The 26,152-nt window shown below is 33.5% G+C and overlaps 4 protein-coding genes across 5 annotated transcripts; 2 read left to right on the plus strand and 2 right to left on the minus strand.

The window, feature by feature from the left end:
• The first annotated feature begins 940 nt into the window (after positions 1 to 940).
• Positions 941 to 2,391, plus strand: LOC111394685 (probable WRKY transcription factor 69). The gene is made up of 3 exons (XM_023020628.1): positions 941 to 1,169; positions 1,311 to 1,451; positions 1,712 to 2,391. Exons 1-3 carry the CDS (start codon positions 1,096 to 1,098, stop codon positions 2,262 to 2,264), a joined length of 768 nt encoding a protein of 255 aa, XP_022876396.1. The 5' UTR covers positions 941 to 1,095; the 3' UTR covers positions 2,265 to 2,391.
• Positions 2,392 to 6,138: 3,747 nt separating this feature from the next.
• Positions 6,139 to 10,475, plus strand: LOC111394692 (DEAD-box ATP-dependent RNA helicase 24). Of its 2 annotated transcripts, XM_023020639.1 has the most exons (5): positions 6,141 to 6,813; positions 7,297 to 8,525; positions 9,249 to 9,288; positions 9,558 to 9,948; positions 10,145 to 10,475. In XM_023020639.1, exons 1-5 carry the CDS (start codon positions 6,216 to 6,218, stop codon positions 10,194 to 10,196), a joined length of 2,310 nt encoding a protein of 769 aa, XP_022876407.1. In that variant the 5' UTR covers positions 6,141 to 6,215; the 3' UTR covers positions 10,197 to 10,475. The 2 variants fall into 2 exon arrangements, 1 of the variants encoding a protein (XP_022876407.1); XR_002702671.1 differs by lacking the exon at positions 9,249 to 9,288 and having other exon boundaries at positions 6,139 to 6,813.
• Positions 10,476 to 12,980: 2,505 nt separating this feature from the next.
• On the minus strand, positions 12,981 to 18,706 carry LOC111394705 (peptidyl-prolyl cis-trans isomerase CYP21-4-like). The gene is made up of 8 exons (XM_023020648.1): positions 18,506 to 18,706; positions 17,965 to 18,145; positions 17,389 to 17,428; positions 17,054 to 17,113; positions 16,276 to 16,364; positions 14,100 to 14,237; positions 13,864 to 14,014; positions 12,981 to 13,428 (listed from the first exon to the last, which is right to left on the minus strand). The coding sequence occupies exons 2-8, from the start codon at positions 18,114 to 18,116 to the stop codon at positions 13,342 to 13,344; spliced, it is 717 nt and encodes a 238-aa protein (XP_022876416.1). The 5' UTR covers positions 18,117 to 18,145; positions 18,506 to 18,706; the 3' UTR covers positions 12,981 to 13,341.
• A 1,801-nt stretch (positions 18,707 to 20,507) lies between these two features.
• Positions 20,508 to 23,407, minus strand: LOC111404538. The gene is made up of 5 exons (XM_023033331.1): positions 23,068 to 23,407; positions 22,787 to 22,870; positions 22,513 to 22,579; positions 21,472 to 21,572; positions 20,508 to 20,955 (listed from the first exon to the last, which is right to left on the minus strand). Exons 1-5 carry the CDS (start codon positions 23,332 to 23,334, stop codon positions 20,659 to 20,661), a joined length of 816 nt encoding a protein of 271 aa, XP_022889099.1. The 5' UTR covers positions 23,335 to 23,407; the 3' UTR covers positions 20,508 to 20,658.
• Between the last annotated feature and the right edge of the window lie 2,745 nt (positions 23,408 to 26,152).

A 26,152-nucleotide genomic window follows, 5' to 3' on the forward strand; every position in this document is an offset into this window, starting at 1 on the left:
TAGCCCTAATTATAACTTAACAAATGCTTAATTGTTTCTATTTATTACAACTACAATTACAATTGGAAAATTAAAACTAGTTAGAATTATACACGAATATTAATTGTCAACTATAAGAGTAAATCAAAACCTCCGATACTCTATTCCATGCGTTTCTCATGAAGAAATGTTATTTAGTCCCAATAGTGTAATTGGCGTTTACGCACTAGTCTATAGAAAAGTGGCTAAATATAATTAATTATTCCTATATAATTAGCTTTACTATCCAGCTCTGAAGTTATGAGGGTTGTTTATTCCATATTTATTTATTTATTCAAAAATCTATTCTTTTAAAAATAAAATACACACACACAGAGGTCCCGTTTGTTTTCCATTTTGGTGAGAATGAGAATGAAAAATATAGTCGTTATGAGCCTCACATAAGAGATAGAAATTCAAATTTGGTGATTTGATGTAATGGTTAACGATCACATTTTTTATTTTAATAAGGAAAGAATGAGAATCAAACAGGAGTGTGTATATATGTATATATATATATGAAGAAGGGCCAGCCCTGTATTTTATAGTAGCAGGGTCATCCTGTACAGTGGGCCTAGAAAGGAATGGACGACCCGGCCCATTACCAGCCCAATCCGAATATGCATGTCATGAGAAGCACGTCAGTCACCACCTAATCCAGTATTGTTTGGAACTTCTTCCAACTACAAATAGATTCGAATATATCATTTAACAAAGGAGAGAGTCACAAGCAATTGGTATATAATATCTCCATCCGTCGTCCATTATTGCAAATGGACCTACCCCCACCCCACTCTTTCAACCAACCAAATCCACTAGTGCAAAAATTGCAAGTTTTGGCGTGTTTCTTGTGGGAAAAATATATAATCAAATATTTTAATTTACTTCTGTGGAAAAAGCTTAGTTGTGTTATATTTATTTTGTTCATTCAGTCATTAAGTGAAAAGGAAAAGAGAGAAGGCAACTTGTTGGTTTTTGTCATCTCTCTCCTTATCCTCTCTCTCCCCTTATCCTCTATCTCTAATTCTGTAGCTTCTTCTTCTGCAACTGCTCAGAAGAAAACCCAGAAAATATATCATGGATGACAGTAGAAATCTGGACTCCAAGATTTCAGAAGATTTAAAACCAGAAACTCAAGCATCCAAGAAAAGGTAATTTTTTCGAGTTTTGGATTTCTTGAGAAGTTGTACATTTATGGTTGTTTTCGTTAGTAAGGTAGTTGTTTGTGTTTTGGATGACAAAGATTTTTCTTGAAATCAAGAGGAAAGTTTTAAAGATTTTATCTTTTTCAGGAAGAATATGGATCAGAGGGTTGTAGTAGAGGTGAAAATACAAGCAGGTGATAAAAAACAGAAAAGTGAAGGGCCTCCTCCTGATAGTTGGTCTTGGAGAAAATATGGACAAAAACCCATCAAAGGATCTCCATACCCAAGGTTCATTTTCTTCATCCTATTAAAAACTCAGTATGTTAAGGTCATGATATGATCAAGTGCTCTCTGAGTTGTCTCGAACCTTACAATCACGATCTGATCAAGTGCTTTCTGCGCCATCTCAAACGTACACCGTGTTTTCTGATTGTCTCAGACCTTACTATCAGTAGGCTAAAAATTTTTGTCCTTGGCCTTAATTTCCCCTTACCCCACCCCACCAACCAAAATAAGCACTTATTTTTCTTCTTGCTACTTGATTACAGGGGTTACTACAGATGCAGCACATCAAAGGGTTGTTCGGCCAAAAAACAAGTGGAAAGATGCAGAACAGATGCATCCATTCTCATCATTACTTACACATCCACTCATAACCATCCAGGCCCCGCCCATCATTCCTTCACCAATCAAAATCAAGAGCTCAATGAACCTTCACTCCCAGAACTCACAGAGGATCATCCTGCAATCCCAGATCAAGAAGAAGAACCAGATACAAAGGATCAAGAAACCCCATTACCCAATAATGACCACTTCCACTATTCCCAGTCTCCATTCAATTCTGCCCAAGAAATCATTATGGATCAAGACATGAACCCTTTCACAGTAAATCTGCAAAACCCATATGATTATGATTCACAAAGGGTAATTATAAATGAAGAGCCCTTTCTATACTCTCATCCAATGAACTTCTCAGCATCTAAATCAGAAGAAAATGACTTCTTCGATGAGCTTGAAGAACTACCCATGTCTTCATTTTTGACAGATTTCATGAGAAGTAGTACTTTGCTTGAGGAAAGAATTCTTGTAGAACTTTCTTGATTCCAGCATTCACTTTCAATGCTTGCAAATTTAATTAGAGCAATGTAATTTAGCAGACTAGTTGTTCATGTACATGTAGCTACTTCTTTCATTTAGCAAAATCGATAGTATAACTTTGATGCGTTCATAGCATGTTAACGATTAAGCCTTAATCTCGAGAGCAATATCAATGCACATATTTATGGTGGTTTACCGATACCTACTTTCATTTGACGCTTGCTGATGCAGTTTCAGAAGAAGAGTACATGTTTTCGAATTAAGCTACTCGTACATAAATTTTTTTTTACACATTGTAAGAAAATTCTATACAAGTAGCTTAACTCCATGTTTTCACACCCCTCATACCAAAACCGCCCCCCTAAAAAATCATTTATGTTCTAAGAATGTTTTAGCCACCTAATACATGTATAACCTGCTACATTTACACCTTTGTTCACATAAATTTTGACAGATGATAAGATAACATGCAATTTCATCGTTGAATTGAATAAAATTTTCAAATCAATGGTCAAACTACATGTCATCTTATTATCTGTCAACTAAGATGTAAATAATAGGTGTACAAGTAGTTTAATTTATACATGTATTGATTTTCTCAATAAATTTGCCCCGTACCTACCCAAGCATGAGTACCTACCATTCCCTGCAGCTCCTTATCTAAGAGATTAGTGTACATCATAATTGATCTCTAAACACGAGACACCAAAAAAGAAGTAAAAGAGTAGTGGCTTGTAACTGTCATGAGTTGATAAACATGAGCTAGTGCCTAGAGATATTTTTCTTTTCTTTGTTTTCATCTTTTCTCATGTTCTTGGAGGGTGTCTATTTGATATATAAAATAATATATACAATTGGCAGTTTGTTATAGGATCTGTTCTGGTGTCGAATCTGCCTCATCAAAAGCAGTAAAATAGTCCTTTCGTTGGCACCTCTAACAAATTGTACACTTTCAATACAAAGGGCCAATTTTCCGAGGCAGGAGAATCCCATTTGTCATAAGATTCCACAAGCATTTGGATTTTTTTCCCCTCCCCATACATTTGGCTTCCCAGTATCTTATAGATTGCTTTTAAGGCATGTTGGGTGCGTAGTATTGCTTATCATAGGACAAAATAATTACACGAAAGTTTAAATCATTTTCCTTCTCTAAGTATAATTTAATCTACCTTGCTAATCACATTATTCGAGTGTTTCTTTTAGAATAAAATAAGAGCCCGTTAGAGAAATTATAGAGTGTTGAATAATATTTTTTGGAGAATGTATGATTAAAATCAAAAGAAACTTTATTCGTTTGTGTGTAAAATATTTTTTTGTGTGAATGTTTGGTGAAGAATGTTATCGTAACAAACAATTTAATTTATTAAAGAATGACAAATAGGGGCTAAATGTGTATCTTTCCCACAATGGTTTTACAAGAAGATATAAACTTCAGATAATTATCAGCAATTATCATGAGAAGAAGTAATTTACATTTGCGAGTGCTTTAAAATAGATCTAAAAAGAGGTTTGAGGGACATATCGACAAAGTAAATCTAAAAGAATTGAGTATGCTAGCACTGCTTACCATATTTGGATGTCATGTAACTGAAAGGTTTTTGAAAAACTTAGGGTACAAGTAGATAGCATAGTAAAATGAATTAAAACAAATGTGTACAAGATTATATTTGTTTTGTACCTGCATGTTTTGATTTATTTTGAATCTTTGGTTTTGGAGCTATAGTTCCTATCCTTTACACATATTTTCCTGTGTTAGCTTGGGTGTGCCTGGTGTAGTTATATTTCAATTGTCTCTTGTTTGTCCGGGTATGTTTAGTGTACTTGTACATGAGTTTTGATCTACAATAATTTACTTTTACAGATAAAAAAAAAAAAGTAGAAGAAGAAGAAGTGATTGTTAAGAAGGATTCTATAGTGTCATCGTAACTTCTAATTATTAGCCAATTCCATTTCTATTTTCCGGTCCTTTAAATTGATAATTTTGGATATCTTCCGAGTCACGGACAGTTGAGAGTTGTAGACATGAAGATACATTCTTCAATTTTTACGGGTACATGTCAAAGCACACATTATTGCTGCTGAAGATGGTAAACAAGAGGAATGAGAATTCAATGGACAAGACCACTATTGAACTCGTACTTCACTTAAAATATAATTTTAAAGTGGTGTTTGCAGAAAGAGAAAAAAAAGGGGAAGTGTTACATGTACATAATTGTCTACATAATGATGTCCATAATTATACGTGACACTAGATCCAACCTTTAATTCAAATTTCACACTTGAACATCAACAACCGGATGATTGCCACATCACATTATGGACACCATTATGTACAATAATTATGTACAAGTAGAATTTTCCGAAAGGAAAAATGGAAGAGAGAAACAAAAGAAAATAAATATTACGTAATTACTCCTCAGTTTTCACCTTCTTGTCCTTTTTTCGTTTTGGTATTCTTGATTTTGGAGAGGAATTCGTTGGCACAATGAAATATATTATTTGCATGGATTAGAAATCAATAACAGTCACGTACATGACTATGTCCTGTTCAATTCGTGACACATTAATAATAAAGGCTTTGTCTACTTGTAAGAATCGTATATGTGGCTACTGCTGTTTTACCGATTTATCTGTCCTCAATAATTAATTCTCGCTGACCACGCCCAATAGGGATCATCGAATCAATAGCAATAAGCCCGGTTTGAAGAGGCTCATATACGGAACGTCGCGAAATAATACCTGGAGCGGGAGATTCAATTAATCGAGATTCCGAAACTGAAATTTCACCTCTACCATGTACACCAAGTGTACAAGTAGACAAACCCAATGTTCCATATTTTACAGGGAAAATAAATAATTATAATAAACTGTATAAAAGGAAACAATAATGAAAGATTGATAAAGGTGAATTGGCATGTAAGACAAAGGAACGGAAATAGCACTGTTAGAGCTCAAGGTTAAGAACATGTCGGTGGGGATTGTAAACGTTGTGGAACCTACAACAGAAATGTGAAGAGTATAAGTAGTAATTGTATAAAAATTATAGTTAGTCAACTTGAAATATAATTTAAGCTCTTGTTTGACAATTATTATGTAGAAAAACAATTTTCTACATCCTCATTTTTCAACCACATTTACATAATAAAACATTCTACAAATAAATTTTAAATTTTTCCTTACTTTTTAACCATATATTCTCTTAAAAATCACTTTTCAAAAGATTTTGTTTTTGTTTTTCGTTTTTCCCTAAATAATGATTGTCAAATAGGGGTTAAACTTTGTCGGACATGTAAAAAAGTCTAAGGGTCCATTTGATTGTAAAGATGAAATTTGGATGAAAAGAAAACGAATTACAGGGAATTGAATTGTCTAAAAATTGATTTCCTGGGAATTGTCAATTAATGTGTTTGATTGGTATAATTTTCCACGTGAAAATTGTTGAAATAAAAGTTTTTTTGGTGTTCGTTTGGTTTTGTTTTACATGAAAATTGTCAATTAAAGGGATCAAATTTACTGGTATTGAGGATAAAATTTATTTCAATTGCCAAAACAAAAACCAAAGAAAATTATCTATCTTTTAGTGTTCGTTTCACTTTTTTTTACATGAAAATTGTTAATTAAAGGAAAATATTTTTTCACAATTAAAGATATAATTTGTTTCCATAATCCAAAAAAATAAAAAAAAATGTCAACAGTTCAAGGGAAACAAAGAAAATGTAGCAAACCAAGAAAACCAAAAAAGAGAATTCTATGAAAAAATTTTGAATTTATATGTAAAATATTTTATTTTGAAAATGTATGATTAAAATTGAATTTGGGAAGAAAAGAGTTTTGAAATAATAGAAATCAAACCGGGCCTTAACCGTAATTTAAACCATTTACTTCGAGTGCTCTTCAGGTAAGAAACCATTTTGTATCCCCAATTTCTAGGTTTTCAACAGTACAACAAAGAAAATGTCGAAACGAAAGTTCGGATTCGAAGGGTTCGGCATGAATCGCCAAGCTACGTACAACTTCGAGCGATCCTCAGCTCCTCAACGGCTCTACGTTCCTCCATCGTCTCGCTCCTCTGGCGGCAGTCACGACAATTACGAAGACACTGACCTTGACAATATTGATTACGCCGAAGACCGTGAAAACGACGCCGTTAATGGTGCCGGCGGTGGTGATGATGAGATTGATCCTCTAGATGCGTTTATGGAGGGAATACATGAGGAGATGAGGGTGGCGCCGGAACCGAAGCCAATTGAGAAGTTGGATAAGTATAAAGATGATGAAGAGGAGGAGGATCCGATGGAGAGTTTTTTGAGAGCGAAGAAAGATGTAGGGTTACAATTGGCTGCGGAGGCTCTTCAAGCTGGGTATAATTCTGATGAGGAGGTGTATGCCGCGGCTAAGGCGGTGGATGCTGGAATGCTTGAGTATGATTCTGATGATAATCCTATTGTTTTGGATAAGAAGAAAATTGAGCCTATTCCCGCTCTCGATCATAGCTCAATTGATTACGAGCCCTTTAACAAGGATTTCTACGAGGAAAAGCCCTCCATTTCTGGTAATTAAACTGTAACCTAGTATTTATTATTATTTTTTTTTACTGCTCTAGTTTGTGATTTTTCTTTACTTTCGTTCTCATAGTGTTAACACCACCATTGGTACCTTTGGTTGCTATTCTAGTAACTTTTTCTTATATTCACGAAGACGGCTTTAATGATATGAAGTTATAAATAAAGTGAACATGATAATAAACGCCCTCATAGAATCAAAGGATTGGGTTGTGATTAGTAATTAAGCATACCTTCAGAGACTTTAACCGTGGGAGAACTGTGTGATAAGTTACCAGGAATGTAGAAGATGTTCCATCTATGAAAAGAACTAGAATCTGCTTAAAAATTTGTAAGATTCAGCATTTTCTTGTTGAAGGGGAGAAAAAAATTCCTACAGCAATTTCTAGTTGAAGTAAAGATGGTGACAGTGTTTGCTTTTTGTGTTTATACGGTGTCTTACATACAGATTCCTTTTCCTTATCCTTATCTAGGTATGAGTGAGCAGGATGTTTCTGAGTACAAGAAGAGCTTGGCAATTCGTGTGTCGGGTTTCGATGTTCCAAGACCTGTTAGAACTTTTGAAGACTGTGGTTTCTCTGCAGAGCTAATGAAAGCCATAGCAAAACAAGCATATGAAAAGCCCACACCAATACAGTGCCAAGCTTTACCTATTGTGCTTTCTGGAAGAGATGTCATTGGAATAGCCAAAACTGGTTCAGGAAAGACCGCATCCTTCGTGCTTCCCATGATCGTCCATATTATGGATCAACCTGAGCTTGGGAAAGAAGAAGGCCCCATTGGAGTAGTATGTGCACCTACTAGGGAACTAGCTCATCAGATATATTTGGAAGCTAAGAAATTCGCCAAGGCGCATGGGATTCGCGTCTCTGCAGTTTATGGTGGAATGTCTAAACTTGATCAGTTCAAGGAGCTGAAGGCAGGATGTGAGATAGTTGTTGCTACTCCAGGGAGGCTAATAGACATGATAAAAATGAAAGCATTGACAATGTTGAGAACGACCTACTTAGTACTTGATGAGGCTGACCGAATGTTTGATCTTGGTTTTGAGCCACAAATTAGGTCCATTATTGGTCAAATAAGGACAGATCGACAAACCTTACTCTTTTCAGCGACTATGCCGCACAAAGTTGAAAAACTTGCTAGGGAGATACTGACTGATCCTGTAAGGATTACTGTGGGAGAGGTTGGTATGGCCAATGAAGATATCACACAAGTCGTTCAAGTAATTCTATCAGATGCTGAGAAAATGCCTTGGCTCCTTGAAAGGCTTCCTGCGTTGATAGATGAAGGCGATGTTCTAGTTTTTGCTTCAAAAAAGAACACTGTGGATGAAGTTGAATCACAACTTTCGCAGAGGGGTTTCAGAGTTGCGGCTCTGCATGGTGATAAAGATCAGGCTTCTCGAATGGAGATACTGCAAAAATTTAAATCTGGAATATACCACGTTCTCATTGCAACTGATGTTGCTGCTCGTGGTCTTGACATCAAGTCAATCAAATCTGTGGTCAATTTTGATATAGCTAAAGATATGGACATGCATGTCCATCGAATTGGAAGGACAGGTCGTGCTGGTGACAAAGATGGAACTGCTTACACTCTCATAACTCATAAGGAGGCCAGGTTTGCTGGTGAATTAGTTAACAGTTTAATTGCTGCTGGCCAAAATGTATCTATGGAACTAATGGATCTTGCCATGAAGGTATTTTCAACTTCCTGCAAATCTACACAGGCTTGCTATATATACAAGCATGCTATATGTTTCATTTTTCCACTGTTTTTGAATTGCATAAAATGATTTATTACATGTATTGCATACCAGCAATCCTCTCATATCTTGTTACATTTTTGAATAGTTGAAGTAACTATAATCTGGAGCTCAGGGAAATTTTGATGCTGCTTAGTTAAATTAGTAAAATACTTACCATGTTATTACATAGCTTTTGGCTATACTCTTTCGCTTTTATCTTTCCTCTTTCAGTATCCATGCATCCAATTCTACCCAAAATGGGCATTTATTAGAAGTCAAAAATTATTCGAAAATCAAGTCATAAAGGAAATCACATAACTAATAAGCATTATATATCTTTTAACCAGTCTGCTGTTGACTCAACCATGAACCATGGCAGGATGGTTACTAATCAGTTGTAACCAAAGTTGACCAGGACCATTCTCCAGTTAATACCTACCTAAAATGGAAAACAGTAGCTTAACTTTGTAGTGACATTATCATGGTGGATATTCTTATCAGGGCTTTTTTGTCCTTCTATTGTAAATACTGTTCTTTATGCAATGTTTCTCGCTTTGGGATATATGCAATTGCTCTTGTATATGTTTCTCTATGATAAATTAAATTTCTGTAGAATATTGCTCATGTTGTCTATATATTTCATGATCGAGTGACTTTTACCGTGTAAATCATTAGGATGGGAGGTTCAGGTCCAAACGTGATGCACGGAAAGGAGGTAAGGATCTTAATTTTGCAAATGACTCGTAATATCCTTGATATGTTCAAGTAATTGAGATTCGTGATGCATCATGCGTATGAATGATCTGGTGCTTCAGTTTTGTTCTTAATATTTATTGAGGGGTTTCTTCAATCATGATGAGTGACCCTAGGTGAAATAAACTTACATTAGTGTTTAATCTTCTTTTGTCGTTTATAATTTATTTCTACTGGAGAGTTTTGAAAACATAAGTTGCTCTTCCATTGAATGTTCAACAATATTTACAGGTGGGAAAAGAGCTAAAGGGAGGGGAGGTGGTAACCGAGGTGTGCGAGGCGTGGATTTTGGCCAGGGTATTGGGTATAATTCAGAATCCAATACAGCATCAATACCTGTTCCAAGTCGTTCAACTGCAGTTAATTCTCTGAGGACAGGGATGATGGCACAATTCAAAAACAATTTTGTTGCTGCATCATCTAATTCCCAAAATCAGGTTGCGAACCAGAATCCTGTCATGCATGCCGCCAAAAGAATGGCTTTACCGGGTTTTGTATCCGGTGGGACAATAGGTGGAGAAGTTCATACTGTTAAGACAACCAGTTCAACTGGTGCTGCTGCTGTGTCGAACACTGCTGCTCAGAACTCTGGAGATAATGCAAATCAAAGACGCTCAGAAGGGTGACTTTCCTAAACTAAAAATTCTCTGTTTTAATGATTTTGACTTGGTTGGAATATTTGCATGCTTTAACGCTTATCTAGAAAAAAAAAAAAAATTAAAGATTCACATGCAAATCTTTAATATTGGTGTCAAAACTTGCAAATTTTAATTATTATTATTATTATAGTTTTGATATCGCTTTGCTGTTGTTTGCAGTTCCAGAGATAGGCCTAGAGAAAGGCGGAGACCATCTGGTTGGGATCAGTAATCCGTACTAGATGATTTGCTGGTAGCTCAATACCTTTTAAGTTAAAGTGCTATTTTATCGTGTCTGTACTAAATAGCCACAAAATGCGTTCCTGTATTTTCTTTAATCTAAGTTAGTGTATCAATCAAAATTTTTTACTTTTTGAAGGCTAGTCACAAATGCTTCCATGTTTAAAGATTTTAATCACATTTTTCCTAATTCTTTGTCTACTGTTAGAGGAAGGGATTTTACAGAGATGATGATGATGATTGTATTTAATTTTCTTCTGTTCAAGGGAAAGCACAAACCGTATGAGTAGGAATTGGTCATATTTAACTTAAAAAACCAGTTCCGGATGGAATCTTAACAAATTGCAATGTTTGGTCACTGTTTGTATACGTTCTACATTTCAAAACTGCACTGAAAAGATTCATATATTAGACTTCAAATTTTGAAGAATTCTAATTATTTAGTGGTCACAATGTCACTCTAAACCTTTTGAGTTGTAAACGCACAGCCTGGTTTCAATTGGCCCTCGCTGAGTCCAATCAATGTTTTTTCATAAATGTGCATCTGTTCCTTTATCTTTCAGAGAAAACAGAATGGCTCTAGAGGGCTGTGGATCCTTGCTGTAAGGATGGGCGGCCACAGAAAATGGCCTGCATGACTAAAGTGGACACCCTTAATCAAAAAATGAGTTGATGTGAAACCTAGGCGGCATGAATTTGACAACTCACTACCAAGAAGTTTCAACTCATTAACTGTTCTCGGCGACTATCGCAGAAATTCCTACATTATGAAATTCTATGGAATTCAAAATGATGAAAATTCACAATGGAAAGGAAACTGTGACATTATCGAATTGATTAATTTACTTTAAAAAGTCTCTTAATATTATGAAAATTGGGTTTGTCTAGTGGTGATTATGAAAATTGATTTTTTGACCTTTAAATAGGAAAGTGAGTCTTGCCTGTGAAAGAAGAAGTAAAGAGTGACAGCTAACTTAAAAAAGTAATGGTCAAAAAATTAAATTTTTGGGTGAAAAACTAAAACTAAACATGCGCAAAATAAAAAAGATAAAAAAGTATCGGCGCTTAATAAAGTGCTGATGATATATTACATCAATTAATAAGTAAATACTGAATAAGTTCTTTGTAGTCTTGTAAATTTTAGGATGTGTTTGATTATACGTATGAAATTTGCATAGAAAGAAAATAAATTTTAGGTAATTCAATTGCCTAAAATTTAATCACATGAAAATTGTTAATTAAATATGTTTGATTGATTTAATTTTTAATCTAGAAAATATTGTATTTGATTTTGAGAGAAAGAGAGCGAATTCCCTGAAAAATAAAATCATACTCCCCTTAAAGAAAATATTTTCCTTGATTTTGAGGAAAATATGGTCACGTGACCAAAAATAGGAAAATATTTTCCATAGCAAAAATAACAATCAAACAGTACAAAAGTAAAAATTTGGATGAAAAAAATACATTTTTAATGAAAAATATTGACAATTAAACGCGCCGGTAGAGATTAAATGATTCATTAATTAATTGACGAGTCATATGACTCATTTGAGTTTTGTAGATAATCTATCTGAAATTTAAGAATAATGTTATTCATAGTCATTCCCTTTGTGGCACACATGGCAATTGTTTATTTGATGCATTAATGTAACAATTTTTCTATTAACTTATGTATCAAATAATCATTTGTTATATGTATGCTATATAGGACGACTATCATAGTAAGCGACAGCGAATAACATTATTTAATATTTAAAATCCTAAATTCAAAACTTATCTGTTAATGTCTAATTATTTTCACTAAAAGCACGCACGTTTAAACTTTACAAAAAGTGAGATTTCGTTTTGAGAGAGTGAAAAAATTGTTAGAACATTTTCATGAATTTTTTATTTTTTTATTTTTTTTATTTTTAAAAGAACAGTTGTCTTAATAGAGAACATATATTGTTTACTTGATAAAATTCTGCCCAACTTTTTAATCGATCAAACTTCAAATCAAATATTTCATCGAATTCAAACTTTTATCAACTTTTTAAGTATAGATTTTATCAAATTTTATCAAAATTTATCAAAACATTTATCAAAAGCTTTATCAAACAACCCCTTAAATTTAACGAGTAAATTTTTTATACGCTCCAACAAACTTTCTTAGTTTACTTTTTTCATCAATCATTCATTATTTTCCCTCATTTTTTAATTAATATATATATTTAGATCTCAATAACTAAATATTCTATATAATCTAAATAATTTAAATAGTAAAGCATCGAAACTTAATATTTAATAGATGCATTCATGATAAAACTCAAAGTACATTAAATTCTCCTGATGTAGATAATCAAACACGCTCTCTAGTCTCTATTTCAAAACACCTTACATTTATATTGTCCTTTAAAAGTCATTTTCTATTTTCACTTTATAATGATTAAATTTAATAAGTTACAAATTTCAATATTTTATTTATTAAAATATTTAAACAATATTTGAATTTATTTACCATTGACACACATAATAAAGAGCTAACAACAGAGATTTGTTGAAATGTATTAAAAAAATTATTCTTTAAGTTTAAATATGTCATCTATCATGCACGAAATGCCCTTTAAATCTAAAAATTCTCATGAAGATGCTCTTAACCATTCAGTTAATATATTAAAGAGGTGTCCTACTTTAATTCACAATTTAAAAAGTCCCAAATACAAAAATGTCTCTCAATGTCACAAATGTAAGTTATTTTAAAAGGTGTCCTACTTTAATTCCTATTGTCAAAAAGTCCTAAATACAAAAATGTCTCTCAATGTCTCAAAACAGGTACATGATAGTACTGGATATCAATGAATTTCTCTGAAGACTATCTGGTATATTAACCGCCTATCACGACATAATCTATAACATAAAAATTCTGATGGCTGAAGCAAAATGTGTGGAAAAATCGAAGTAAATTATACAAACAGGGTAAAATCAAGCTTTATCCTATCAGAACTCGAAGCTGCATGTGGTATAATATAAAAGAAACAAGAAATCTCAAGTGAAAAAGCCGAGGCAACAAATCAACACTCGTAAAGAGGCTTTCTTTCTTCAGCATTAAATGTTTTTGTTGTGTGACATGAGATCCTGTCAGAGGAACATTACATCTTCTAAATTTTCCGTTTCAGAGTCACTTCGATGATAGCTATTGGAGTTTTGGGCCGATAATGCTCATCTGTGTCCACCTCTTCAATTTCCTGAATAGCATACGATAGAATGAAGAATTTGGTTAATCGAGATGGGATGATTTGTATCATTATTCAAATGCTTGATGACCAAGATTTCATTCTAAATCTTAGAAAACATAAAAAAAATTCAGAAATGCCTCGTGACGATATGTAGAACAATGGCAAAGGAGGAACAAAAGTAGGGACTAAAGGGCAGCTTTACGTGCCTTGGAAGACAGGACAAGCAAGCGTATACAAGGTTCAAATAGTCAGCTGAACTGGCCGGAAGATCATGCAATAATTATTTTAAAATGCAGAGAAAAATCTGGGAGAGGGGCTATTTCATCCATGAGGTTTTAAAGCAAAATATTGGATGAACGGAGGTTTCCATTCAGAACAGCTTGTCTGAGTGGGTTCCGGTAGCATCAAAAAGAAAAGCAACATAAATAATAATCAAGATGTTACCTGTACAACATCTTCTCCCTTGATGACACGTCCAAATACATTAACTTTCTCGTTCAAGTCTGGAATTGGTGCAGTTGTAATTAAAAGATCGAATCTGCCCCCATCACGTTTTGTCTTAGATGTGCCCAGCATAAAAGCTTCATGCTTCAGGCTGGGCAAGAATGAAAGCAAAGCTTTTAGCCATGACAAATTAATTGATAAAAGATTTTAAAGACGCACACGGAATGGGAGCAAACCTTGTATCAAGTTGACTATAATGCTTTCCCTTTGAAGTCCAATCTTCAGTCGTTCCAACACTATCATCATCACCCCCTTGAATGACAAAGTTCTTTATTACACGGTTAAAGAACATTCCTTTAAAGCGCCCCTTCAAACTGTAAATTCGTTTGGGTTAATATATATCCTAATCGGGGTTTTAATAATGCCCTTCCAGAACATTCAAAATGAAAAAGTTCAATAAGCACTAACAAACAGAAGTTTGTGAGAATAAAAAGGAAGTCTGAAGCAAATAAACTTTCTAACACTTCCGCCCGTTTCTGAGAAGAGTCGTGGAGTTGGTCACAGCAAATTAATTCATTACATAAATGAACAATATTTGCATTTGACAGTAGAAGATTGTGGAATAAAGCCTTGCACATCTCCTTGAAATGATCTAGCAATTTTCAGTGATTGCGAAAATATTTGGACATTGGCATCCAAATCTAGAAGAATAAAAGGCCTATAGTATTGAAACTGTTGTTCATTTTGATTCACAGCTTATGTTAACAAGTTAACTCTACATGCTTGCACATGGGATAATTGCAGCTACAGTCCCAAACCTTTCATTTTTTTGTATTTACCTAAACTTTTCATTTATACCACCCACAGTCGCAAACTTTTCATTTCGTTGCAACAGAAGGAGAAGGAAAGATAGATGGTCCATCCATTTGACCATTAGTTGACCAGAAAAGTTGATTTTGACCAACCAACTTTAAGAGGGTAAAATGGTAATTTTAAATAATTTAATATAAAATAATTAAATTAAAAAAAAAAATGGAAATCTGCCACCATCCTCTCCCACCCACCCACAAATTTTCATCCTCTTCATAACACCCACCTACCAAACCTTACCCACGCAACCCCTTTCTGGTTATGATTTGAATGCTCCCTTCAGAAAGAAAGCACAAAAGAGTATTGAGCATTAAAAAATCCAAACTCCTGAGGGAAATATTATAGGAGAGACCAGAAGAGTGTTGAGCTAATTAAGGAGAAAGAGGAAATCTAAAAATGGCAAAGGAAAAAAGCAGAAATTTCTTGATATCTGTGAATGGATGGCAAACGACAAAAGGCTCTGCATCTTATGGTCTCTTAGAATCCCCATAAGGCAACCTGTTTTCTTGAATGTATAGGGGAGACCAAGGACCCCTGCATCAACAATGGCCATGAAAGCATTGCAAAGATCCCCTCTTCCACCGCGACCCTCTTCACACAATCCCCTCTTTCTATATTCAGAGAAATTTTTGCACTTCGATTTGTAGTCGAAGTATTTGGGATTTGGATTTCTGCAGTTTTGTGAGATTTCTCGTAAGGGAATGGAGCATTTTGGGTGTTTTTATTTCAAAGATCTAAGTGAAAATTTATGAAAAGTTTGGAATTGGGATTTTGATTTTGGATCTGCATAGAATTGAATTGCATTGTTGTTAACAGAGGAGTTTTAGGTGATGGTGGTGGCTTTCCTGGTGGGTTCGGTTTGTTTGTGGCGGCAGTTTATGGCGGTGACTGGCGATGGTCCGATGGTTTCTTCGGTTTTGATTTGATTTGAAGGTGGGGTGGGGAAGGTTTTCATTTTCTTTTCATTATTATTATTTTTAATTTAATTTTAAACATATTTTATGTATAAAATGTAAAGTTACCCTTTTACCCTTTTAAAATTGGTCGAAATGTGGTCAAAGTTAAATTTTTAGGTCAACTAATGGTCTTATGGATGACATCTATCCATTTGTCCTTTTGCTGCAATGAAATGAAAGGTTTGGTACTGTGGTGTGGTGTGGTACAAACTTTTAGGTAAAATCTGCGAAAAAAGGAAAGGTTTAGGACCACAGCTGCAATTATCCCCTTGTAGTTTCATGTAAATAAAATTCTCTATTAATGACCCAAAAGGCAACCCACAGACCATCAGTAGCTGCACCCTTTGAATTCCAAGGGTATTCATGAGGGTAAGTCCATCTTTTCGTTGAGGTGTGTATAACTTTAAGATAATAGAGTATTGAATACTTAAAAGTGAAAGTACTTATCAAAAAAGAATACTTAAAAGTGAAAGTTCAAGAACCAAATTTCACCAGGAGAAGCAAACACTAGGCAACAGAACTACAAGGGACATATTTTCAAGGCACTAATGATATTGATATATAAAAAGATTGATCAAATACTTACCATGAGTTAACAAATTTCTCGACAACTTCAGGAGAAGAACCTTCCTTGTAAAGTTCCACAGTTATTGAGCCTTTTGAGGTACTTATCACCTATTGACATGTAACTATGTTATCATACTATCTGAAAAGAAAAATAAAGAACAATAAAAGGAGGAACAGAAAAATACAGCGTGGAATTTAAAACCACCAAATGAAACACTGAATTTCGTTAAGCGCGTGTTTGGCAGGGCAGAAAGGTCAATGTGAAAATGGAATGATAAAAAATGAAAGGGCGGTAATTTTTATTGTTTGTATGGAATGAAAAGTGGGAGGAAAAGAACAATTATTTTTCATCTCTCATGTTTTCTTCTTTTCCTCTCAGTTTCCACCCCTATTCCTAGACAAAGGAAGGAAAATAGTTTTGTCTCCTCAAAGGACAGAAAATCGATATCGCAATTATCTGTCCCTCGTTTTCCATCCTTTCATCCAAGCATAGCCTTAATATAAATCTGGCAGCATATACTGCAGATAACAACCAAATAAAGCGGAGTAAAATCTATTAATGATAAGAGAAACACCACTTAATATATATGCTCATGGCACTGACTAAAGTCTAATAAACACAGAGAACTGCAGGATACAATGAGTAGTGGATTTTTCTTTGTTTGGTATATAAGCTTAAACCATTCACTAAAGAAGCATAATTTTATAAATGAAACTACAGTTCCACTCAATTAACTGAAAGATTCATAGAAGTAGAGTATAAAACTAATGATTATCTGCCATATCAAGAGACTTACAGCATATCTAGGAATGTCAACTTTCTTTGTATCACGGCTATCGCCAAAGGAATTATCGTGCTGCAGAAAGGGGGCGGGGGGGATTCAAACATGAGACATAGACATAGACATAGAAAATGGCACTACTGATGGTTATGGTATGAAAAGAAAATCATACATATAGAGGCAGCACAAAGGATGAACAACTCATGAAATTATCAATGTCAAGAGAAGTAAAGTATAAATCTAGTTAATAATAACGCTAGATTTTTATTTAGAAGTGGTTACCTAGCAAGCAAACAACTAAATATGGACAAAAGTAAGAAATAGTTACGGAATCTTGTGGTGGGCCATACCTCTACAGCTGATAATGTATCCTCCATGTGAAGTTTTGACCTAAACAGAGATAAGCACATGAGAATTATGAACATAACAAATAGTTATTTCCAAGGACTTGCATTTTGATGAATAAATCTATTATACATACAATTGAATAATATCCTTCAATTTGTTAACATCTAGTAAATTTCTAAAATTTATTATTTCCAGCACATTTATTGATCCCTTTCATCCGAAAACAAAATGTTCAACCGAAATATTCAATGTTAAAATCTGCATTATGATCCCACAATCATAACTCTACATACAAACAAACATACTATGAGATATACATTAATGCATTAAAACCGTCAATCTTTACTATAAGCCTTTTAAATTGATAAGACTAGGAAGGCCAATGGGAGTACAACTCAAATGGAGAATTCAAGCAACTCTTACATTTATTTATTTATTTTATTTTTTTTACCAGAATTGCCAATAAATTCCAAAACATACTAAAGACATATTAAATCAAGATCATTAAATGAGCAGCTTAGAGTGCAAGTGGAACTGAACTTACGGAGTTCAAAAAAAGAGAAAATAAAATCGCAAACCTTTTAGACCAGTATCTGCAGGTGGCAAAAATGAAAAGCACCATGCCAACAACCACGATGCCGTAAATTACAGTGGTAGCAACACTGATTCGACTTGGTCCCTTCTTCTTCTTGCTTTGTTGCAATAGAGCTTGAGGTTTGATCCTTGCCATTGAACTTTTACAATAAACACTTCAAAAATCTGAACATCGAGAAGAAAACCAGCTATCATTGATAGGAATTCAGAGCACTAAATGCTGTTTCCACATTCACATATCAAATTGAATAAATCGAGAACCAGTCAACCAATTACAATTTATAATTAAAAAAAAAAAAACATCCACGATCTGAAAATAAAATGATTTGAATGGAAATCATTTCAAATTACAACCCCAATTACTTCTAAAAAACAGAATCCACTACTATAAGAAAAGGCGAACAAATAGCAATAAAATAAAATAAAAAATCAGTCTTAAATTACAGAAACGCATATAATTTACAGAAACATTATTACAAACCAAATCTGATCGAAAAAAATAAAAAATAAAGATAGACTAGATACCTTAATTAATTTTCCTTTCTCTCCAAAAGTAGAAAGTTCGATCTGAATTGAACTCCAATTGAAATTTTTTTTTGGCAGTTATCGCGATTCTTGAATTTAATCTCTCGAAGTTTGTTTACTTTTACTTGAGTGGAGAGTAATTTTCAGTTGAAATGTAAGAGTCACAGCCACCGCGTGATATATAATCTTTTGGACCGAACAATTTTCTGGAAAAGAAGAGCCAGAGAAAATTTGTTTCTTACACTTTTGTTATTAAAAAGGGTCCCTGAAGTTTATGATAGTTACAAAAATACCCTTATTGTTTCAAGAATTGCCCTTGTTGAGCCTGCTAAACGGATAGGGCCATGTCGGCCCTGGACGGACAAGGCCGCTTGGCCCTGTTCGAACAACTTTTTCCTATATATAATTAGAAACTATTATTAAACAATATTGATCTATTATCGTTTTTCCTTTTTCCTTTTCTCATTTCTTAAATTTTATTTTATTCTTTTAATGCAAACATTGATTTTAACTGAAATAAATCTTGAAATCTCATTAAATTTATGTAATAATATTTGAATAAAAATTTTATTTTTATGTAATAATTATATTATGTCAAGTTTAAGACATTTTTAACTCTATTTGAGCTCCATTTTGTGCCCAAAATATTTTTAGAATAATATTTTGTTAGAGAATGTATAGTTATACAATAAAGAAATTTTTTTGGTTTACATTTAAAATTATGTCATGAAAAAATGTAATGTGATTGAAAATGAGTTTTGAGAAAATAATTTTTTTGAAAAAATGAGAGCCAAACATAGGCTTACTATAAATACCAATGAATAATGTTGGGGGGAACGAACTCCGACCTAGATTAAATATAATATTCTCAGAGCATCAACTCCATCTATAAAGTTTTTGTCGGATTACTAAGATTAGCTTGGCCTCATGGCCGCCGAAATCTTAGAAAACATATTAATTACAGATTATCTATCATACTGCGAAGTCAGCTAGTTCACCAATCAATGAAAGACATCGAGCAAGTATGACGTCATCACCTCCTTTTTACACCAATCAGCTGCAAGAGCTACTTATTCAATTTCAGCTCATCATTTTTTATAATACAACAGCTGACATCATGATGATCTTGTAGCAGCCGACCTCAACGGCCAACAAAGACAAGATCACTAGCACGCCTCCCAAGCTCGACACTAATTGAGTCAACCAATGAGCAGCTCATCTTGCCTATAAATAAGGGCAAGTAGTTCCCTCCAAACGGAGCGATGCGCTTACCTTACAACTCCAAAGACAAACCTTTCATTTTTGCTTCTCTTCCTTGTGGAGTGATTAAATACTTGTATTTGAGAATTGTTATCGGTAAAAATACCTTATCTTGAAGTTGGTCCACAAATTATCCTAACAATTTTTTATGTCAACAAATAATAATTAAAGATTTCTCTTTCTATCTTCTTAAAATTTTAGATCAATCGTAAGTAGAAATGGAAATATTAACTTTAACAAATAAATTAAATGCTCATTTGTGAAGAATATATATGTGTGTGTGTGTGTGGCATGTTAAGGTGAAAAACGAGTGAAATATTCTTTTCCTATACTTCACTTTTCTTTTGAAGCAAGTAATTATTCCCTTTACAACTTAAGCTTTATTCTTGATCAATATTGCTAAAATGTAAAAAAGAAAAGGAGATAAAACTCTAAACAATTTCACTAGGAACAAGTACAACTTCTGGCATCTCAATGTAGTATGGAAAATGCCGTGTCGTGGTGTACACACGACTTTACGCCCCCTTACATGAAGGAAGGTCCACGAATATTTTATTACATATGGACCCCCTCCATGTGAAAGAGGTGTAAAGCCGTGTGTACACCATTATGTACACACAGCATGATCCATGTAGTATTGGGTATAAATTAATTAATATCATTTTTTACATTTTCTACCAAAAAAATGCAATTTGCATTTCCTTTACATCTATCGATTGAAAAGATTTCCGACAACTTTGAAGATCTAAATAACAATTTAAATCTATTTTACGCCACGACTGGAGGTGCTCTTGCATAGTAAAAAGTAATCTCAATCGACAAATATAACTTGATAAAAAAGACCATCACAATCCCAAAAGAGAGCTCGTGGTTTGTACTTGTAAGCATGTAAACTAAAGATTATCTATAGGTGCAAAGTTGACGGTCCTAGCTGCTGAAGAAACTCGATGCCCAATAAAAATAGACACGCAAAAAGCCACTACGGAAAAGAGAAGAGAAAAGGCTGTTGCAGCATCCCACGGGCTTCTTTGTTCTACCTTGGAGAGGCCAGAACTGCCAGGAGTAAAATCCATAGATATCCAATCACAGCTCGTCGAATAGTGAGCGGAACCGTGCCATGGTTTGTCGTCCTCTGGGTACCAGAATGCTGCAGATACTTTGCTTGATTTGCCGATTGTGAACTGAGCATCCTGTATCGACAAAGCAATGCAGTCGATATCGATTGCTATGAAAATATATCTTCAGACCAGCATGTTTGGCTAAACTTAATTAAGTAAAGAGTCATTTTGAAGGAAGTTTTGTTCCAAAAATGTTTGGGAAATTACCATTTCTTAGGTCCAGAAAACGTAACTGGTATTCAAAATAACTCTTATCTTAGTATTGAAAGTAACTTATTTTCAATTTTGATGAAAAGAAAATTTACCTATTTTGCAGCTTACTTTTCAACTTTTAGGGATGCTTTTAAGCTCAACTAAACATGCTCATTGGCTAGAAAAACGATATGAGGAATTCCCATTTTGTTTTGAAGTCGGTCCATAAACTAAAGATAGTATAAGCAGCTAAACAGACCGATATCCACAGTTTGTATGAAGGAATCATCTAAAGCTACTAAGAAACAGTTTCAAGGTTTCCAGTCTATCCTTTTTAGTTTTTCATTCAATCTAAGTGTCGAATAAATTGCTTTATTAGCTGTAAAGAGAACTTACCTGTTGAATTCGATCCATGGTTCTCAAAGGCCTTGAAAATTCAAAATAATATGTTCCCTTTTGACTGTTTGAAGCATATGGGCTATCTTCCTCCACGAAACCTGATTGATTCAAGTGTATAAATCACAAATCAAAGCATTGACAATTGTCCCAGAAAACACTGATCAGGATTCCCAACTAAAATGGAAATTAAAAGCGTGTTTCGGAATTGCTATGATGCATTGACACGGACACGTATCACGTAATTTTTCAAAAAAGTATCAACACGACACGTCGCTGATATGTTGATTAAATTCTTCATTTATATAATATAAATTTAGTTTTATACTTGTTATTAATTTTTCTTATTAAAATCTTTTAAATATAGTACATATTTGTTATTTACTTATAACTTCGAGTTAAAATATATAATATTTTTAATTAAAAAAAAAAGAAAAATATTTATGGTAGAGTGTCCAAGAAGTGTTGGTATTGACACGTGTCAGACATGTGTCAGACACTGACATGCTACCCCAATTGACGTGTCCGTACTACAGAGCGAAATTGGTGAATAAGTGGTTAGTACTTGTAGGTCCCATGAAATGTTTAAATAAAAATTGGTTTCACCAAAAGTGTTTATAATTTAAACACTTGCCAAACAAGGGCAAACATTAAATGTAAGAGAAATCTGTTTAGCTTGGAAGGATTACCAAAAGCAAAGCTCACTGCAGCCGCAGAACAAGAAAAATGGAAATAGTAAGGTTTTGTGCTGGAAACGTTTTTAATATATAAAGAAAGCGCCTAATATGACGCACAATCTAAAAGAACAAATCGTTTCAAATGTGGATATATATCGAGAAAATGCAGTTAATTTTATATTCGATATAAAATTTATCAAGAACTTCCTCAAATCGGCTTTGCATTTTCGAAAGAATATTTAGCGACGTGATGTGGCCCAGTAAACAGCTAATGGTATCCAAATATATGCAGAATGCAGAAGTAGAATAAATATGTTGCACAAACGACCAAAATATAGAAGATGACAAAATAAAGTTAGCTTACCAGAGTGATCAACCAAGCAACTATGCCACCATGCCAAATCCACACCAAAAAGGCAAACAAAAGCTACCTATCCTATACCAATCTGCTAAAAAGAAAATTTGACCTCATCTTTCAAAAAGATCAAACACAATATAAGCTTGACCCGTGTACGGAAAAGAGCAAAGCACCAAAGGATAGAGACATGGACTCATATCTATATCAAAAAAATTGATTAAAAAAAAATAATAATAAAGAAAAGAAAAAAACTAGTACATTTTTCCATAAATTACATTTACAGTTTGAAACTGTACCCTTTAGTATATGCATAGTTCCCATTCACCTGCAACATGAAAAATGCCTCTTTCCCATCATGCACCACCTACAATAAATCGACCGAAAAAATATGAACACGGAGAAAAAATGCATATTGACTGTTAAAGAGAACATAAATTCAGCATCGTTTAAATATGATGATAATAGTAAAACTCAGGGCCACTCGTGAAACCCGAAAGTCAACATGAAAACGCTCAAATAACTAATTTGATTCGTTTAAACCTCAACAAATTTTAAGTTTACCTTGAGGGTCATTTTCCCGGAATTGTATTCTTTATCAGCGTCTGGGTCCAGGGCAGGCAAGAGGGAGAACTCAGAACCGTCAATGTCCTTCCAGTCATCAACGTGACCATCAAGAGTGATGATGCCGTTTTTGAACTCGGCCTGGATTCGGATTCCCGGGTCCGAATCACAGTGCCAGTCACCGGACTCCTCGTGCGAGTCAACTCGTTCGATCCGGGTCAGCCCATAGGACGCGACTGCGATGAAAAACACAAGGACTCGAAGCATCGTTTGGACCCAAAAGAAAAACTAAAATTCAAAGCCAGGCGGCTGGCGTTGTACTGCATTATAGTGCATAACAATATTAATACTACAGTATCATTAATTATGTACAACGCATCTGTACTAGCATTAAGACATTAAAATTTCCTACCTTTGCCCACAACCATTAAATATTTTTTTATCCCCTCGAACTTATTTTTTAATAGACCATACTTTGCCGGTCATAATCATACTTTTGGAAAAAGATTTTTAAGAGTCTGTTTTGGAGTGATCTTGAGAATTGATTTTTTGATCGTTAGGAGAAAAGTGGGGTCCACTTGTGAGAGAAGAAGTCAAATATGACGGCTGTAATAGTAAAATAACGATCAAAAAATCAATTTTTTTGGTGAAAAAATTGGGCCCAAATAGGCTCTAAATATATGCAATTAAAATTAGGCAAAATTTTCAAGTTTATGTGCATAATAATTTGTTGTATAAATGTGTGATTAAAAATAAATATGTGAAAAAAAGTGTAAAAAGTATAATTTTCAAACAGGGACTTTATATCATCATATTTGTCTAGATGAATAAATTGTGTGGAACATGTACGAGGTTGAATAGGTTAATACTGTTCTATTAATTAAGTACAACATAGTGTACTAGAATAAAATTTCAAATCTTTATGCTATTGTACTAACAAAGTGAATTCATTCGAGTTGTATCAATACCCATTTCAGTAGTCTTAGGAATTACTTTTAAATAATTTTTAATTAGGATAATCGTGGTATGTCTAGCCCTAGACCGGGCTGGGTTAGTATCTAACAATGGTGGTGGGTCTAGCAATGATGGTGCTTATTTTCATGTTTTGATGTTGTTGGAGATTTGGAATGATTTCTGGTGGTGGTAGTGGTGAGATGATAGTCAAAAATAATCGAGATGCAAGTGGCTGTGGTGCTCGCAACAGTGGTGGTGGTTAGATTGGGGTGAAATTGGGTGGGAATGGAATGGGATGTGATAAATATTGTTTGTTATCAATTATTTTGGTGATTGTGAAAAAAATAAAATAAAAATGGTTAAGTTGTAACCAATTAATATAATAATTTGTGATTATAAAATAAGTTGTGACATGTATAATTTTTGATTTGTGGTCGAGAAATAATGCGTAACTGTTGTAATAAGGAAAGTTCATTAGAGTTTATTGGTGAATGACAATTATACCCCTGCAACCCTAAAAATTATTACCGTTGTACCTCTGATTCTGTTCTATAAATAGAGGGTTTTGGTTCTTAATAAAACCCACACGTCTAATGACTTCTCTTTTATCTCTTTTCACAATACGTTATCAGCACGATAACTTAATTTTTTAAAGTTTAGTAAATGTAGTAATTTTTTTTATAAGTATAAATATTTATCATATGTATCGGAATTAATTTGGTGTCATGTGAATTCTTTCGATATACATGTACATCATAACAAGGTTGTTCATTCTCCTTTACTTTTCGTTGGTATACATATTAATTTTAATTCACGTTTGTATGTATAATATGTACACATATTAGTTCATGTCTTTTGATTCATAATCAATCATTTTTTCCATGTATTATTCGGTATTAATACTGTCTTTTAAATCTGTCACATATTAGTTCTACATTTAATTTCTATATATGTGAAATTCACGTGCATATTTAGTATCTTTTGCATATTGGTAAAATAAAAAATTTAGCCAATAAAAGATGTAGCCAATTTTGTTAACTTCTACATATGGAGATTCTTTTTCCTAATACATGTTTGATAATTAATTTTTCTATATAAATTCATATCATGTCTATATGCTAAGATATAATGTTTGAAATTTATATATATATAAATGTTTGTTCGATTTTCATGTACTTCATATAAATTAAAAATAATGAAACTTTACAAATACGGATTAATTGTTGAGATTATTATTTGTAGACCTGTCTACTACAAATATTTTATTGTTCCTCCTGAAATAGCACAACATTGATATATTGGTCATGAAGAATATTTTGTTATTCCTAAAGAATCCAAAATTCATGGTTATTAAATTTCATATGATGGTAATATTATAGTAGAATATTACTCTATCTCTCAAAGAGAGGATTTTATAAAATTCAGTTTATTTCCCGATTTGAGAAATTTCTTAGATCGATATCATAGATGAGTATCTTGTTGTTGCTCCTGAAATAGCACAACATTACATAAACAATTTTTTTTAATATCCCAAAAGAATATTAATCATAATTATGTTTATTACAAATACTTTGTTGTTGCTCCTGAAGTAGCACAATATTATTATTAATATTCCAAAAGAATATTATGTTTATTGTTCCTGAAGAACAAATCTTCATACAGATTAATATCTTATAGTGATAACATACTCCTATAGAGTTAATATTTTTAAACAAGAGTTTGTTTGTGTTACTGAAGTAGAATGACATTATTAATATTCTAAAAGAAGAGTATGATATTAAAATTTCAATATTCCAGAATAATATTGACACAATGCTTCTAAAAAAGTATAACTTAAAGAATATTTATTTTAAATGAATATAGTGTTGATGTGGGTTATAAAAATATTCCAAAAGATATTAATTGTTCCAGAAGAACATGATATTACCAATAGACGTATTCATCTAAATTATGTGCCCGATCATTCCTAAGATATGTGACCACCACGTGTGCAATTCTCCTTCGTGGTTAATGATTGATATCCAAGGTTGCAGCCACCCAAATTTATCATCAATTCCTTCCTGTACCATTTTTGGAGGTTCTGAGGCAATGTTGTCTGCGTAAGTTTACAATTCAACTTTATATTCGTAGA

The sequence above is a fragment of the Olea europaea genome, chromosome 1, assembly GCF_002742605.1.
Source record: "Olea europaea var. sylvestris chromosome 1, O_europaea_v1, whole genome shotgun sequence".
In the NCBI taxonomy this organism is placed as follows: Eukaryota; Viridiplantae; Streptophyta; class Magnoliopsida; order Lamiales; family Oleaceae; genus Olea; species Olea europaea.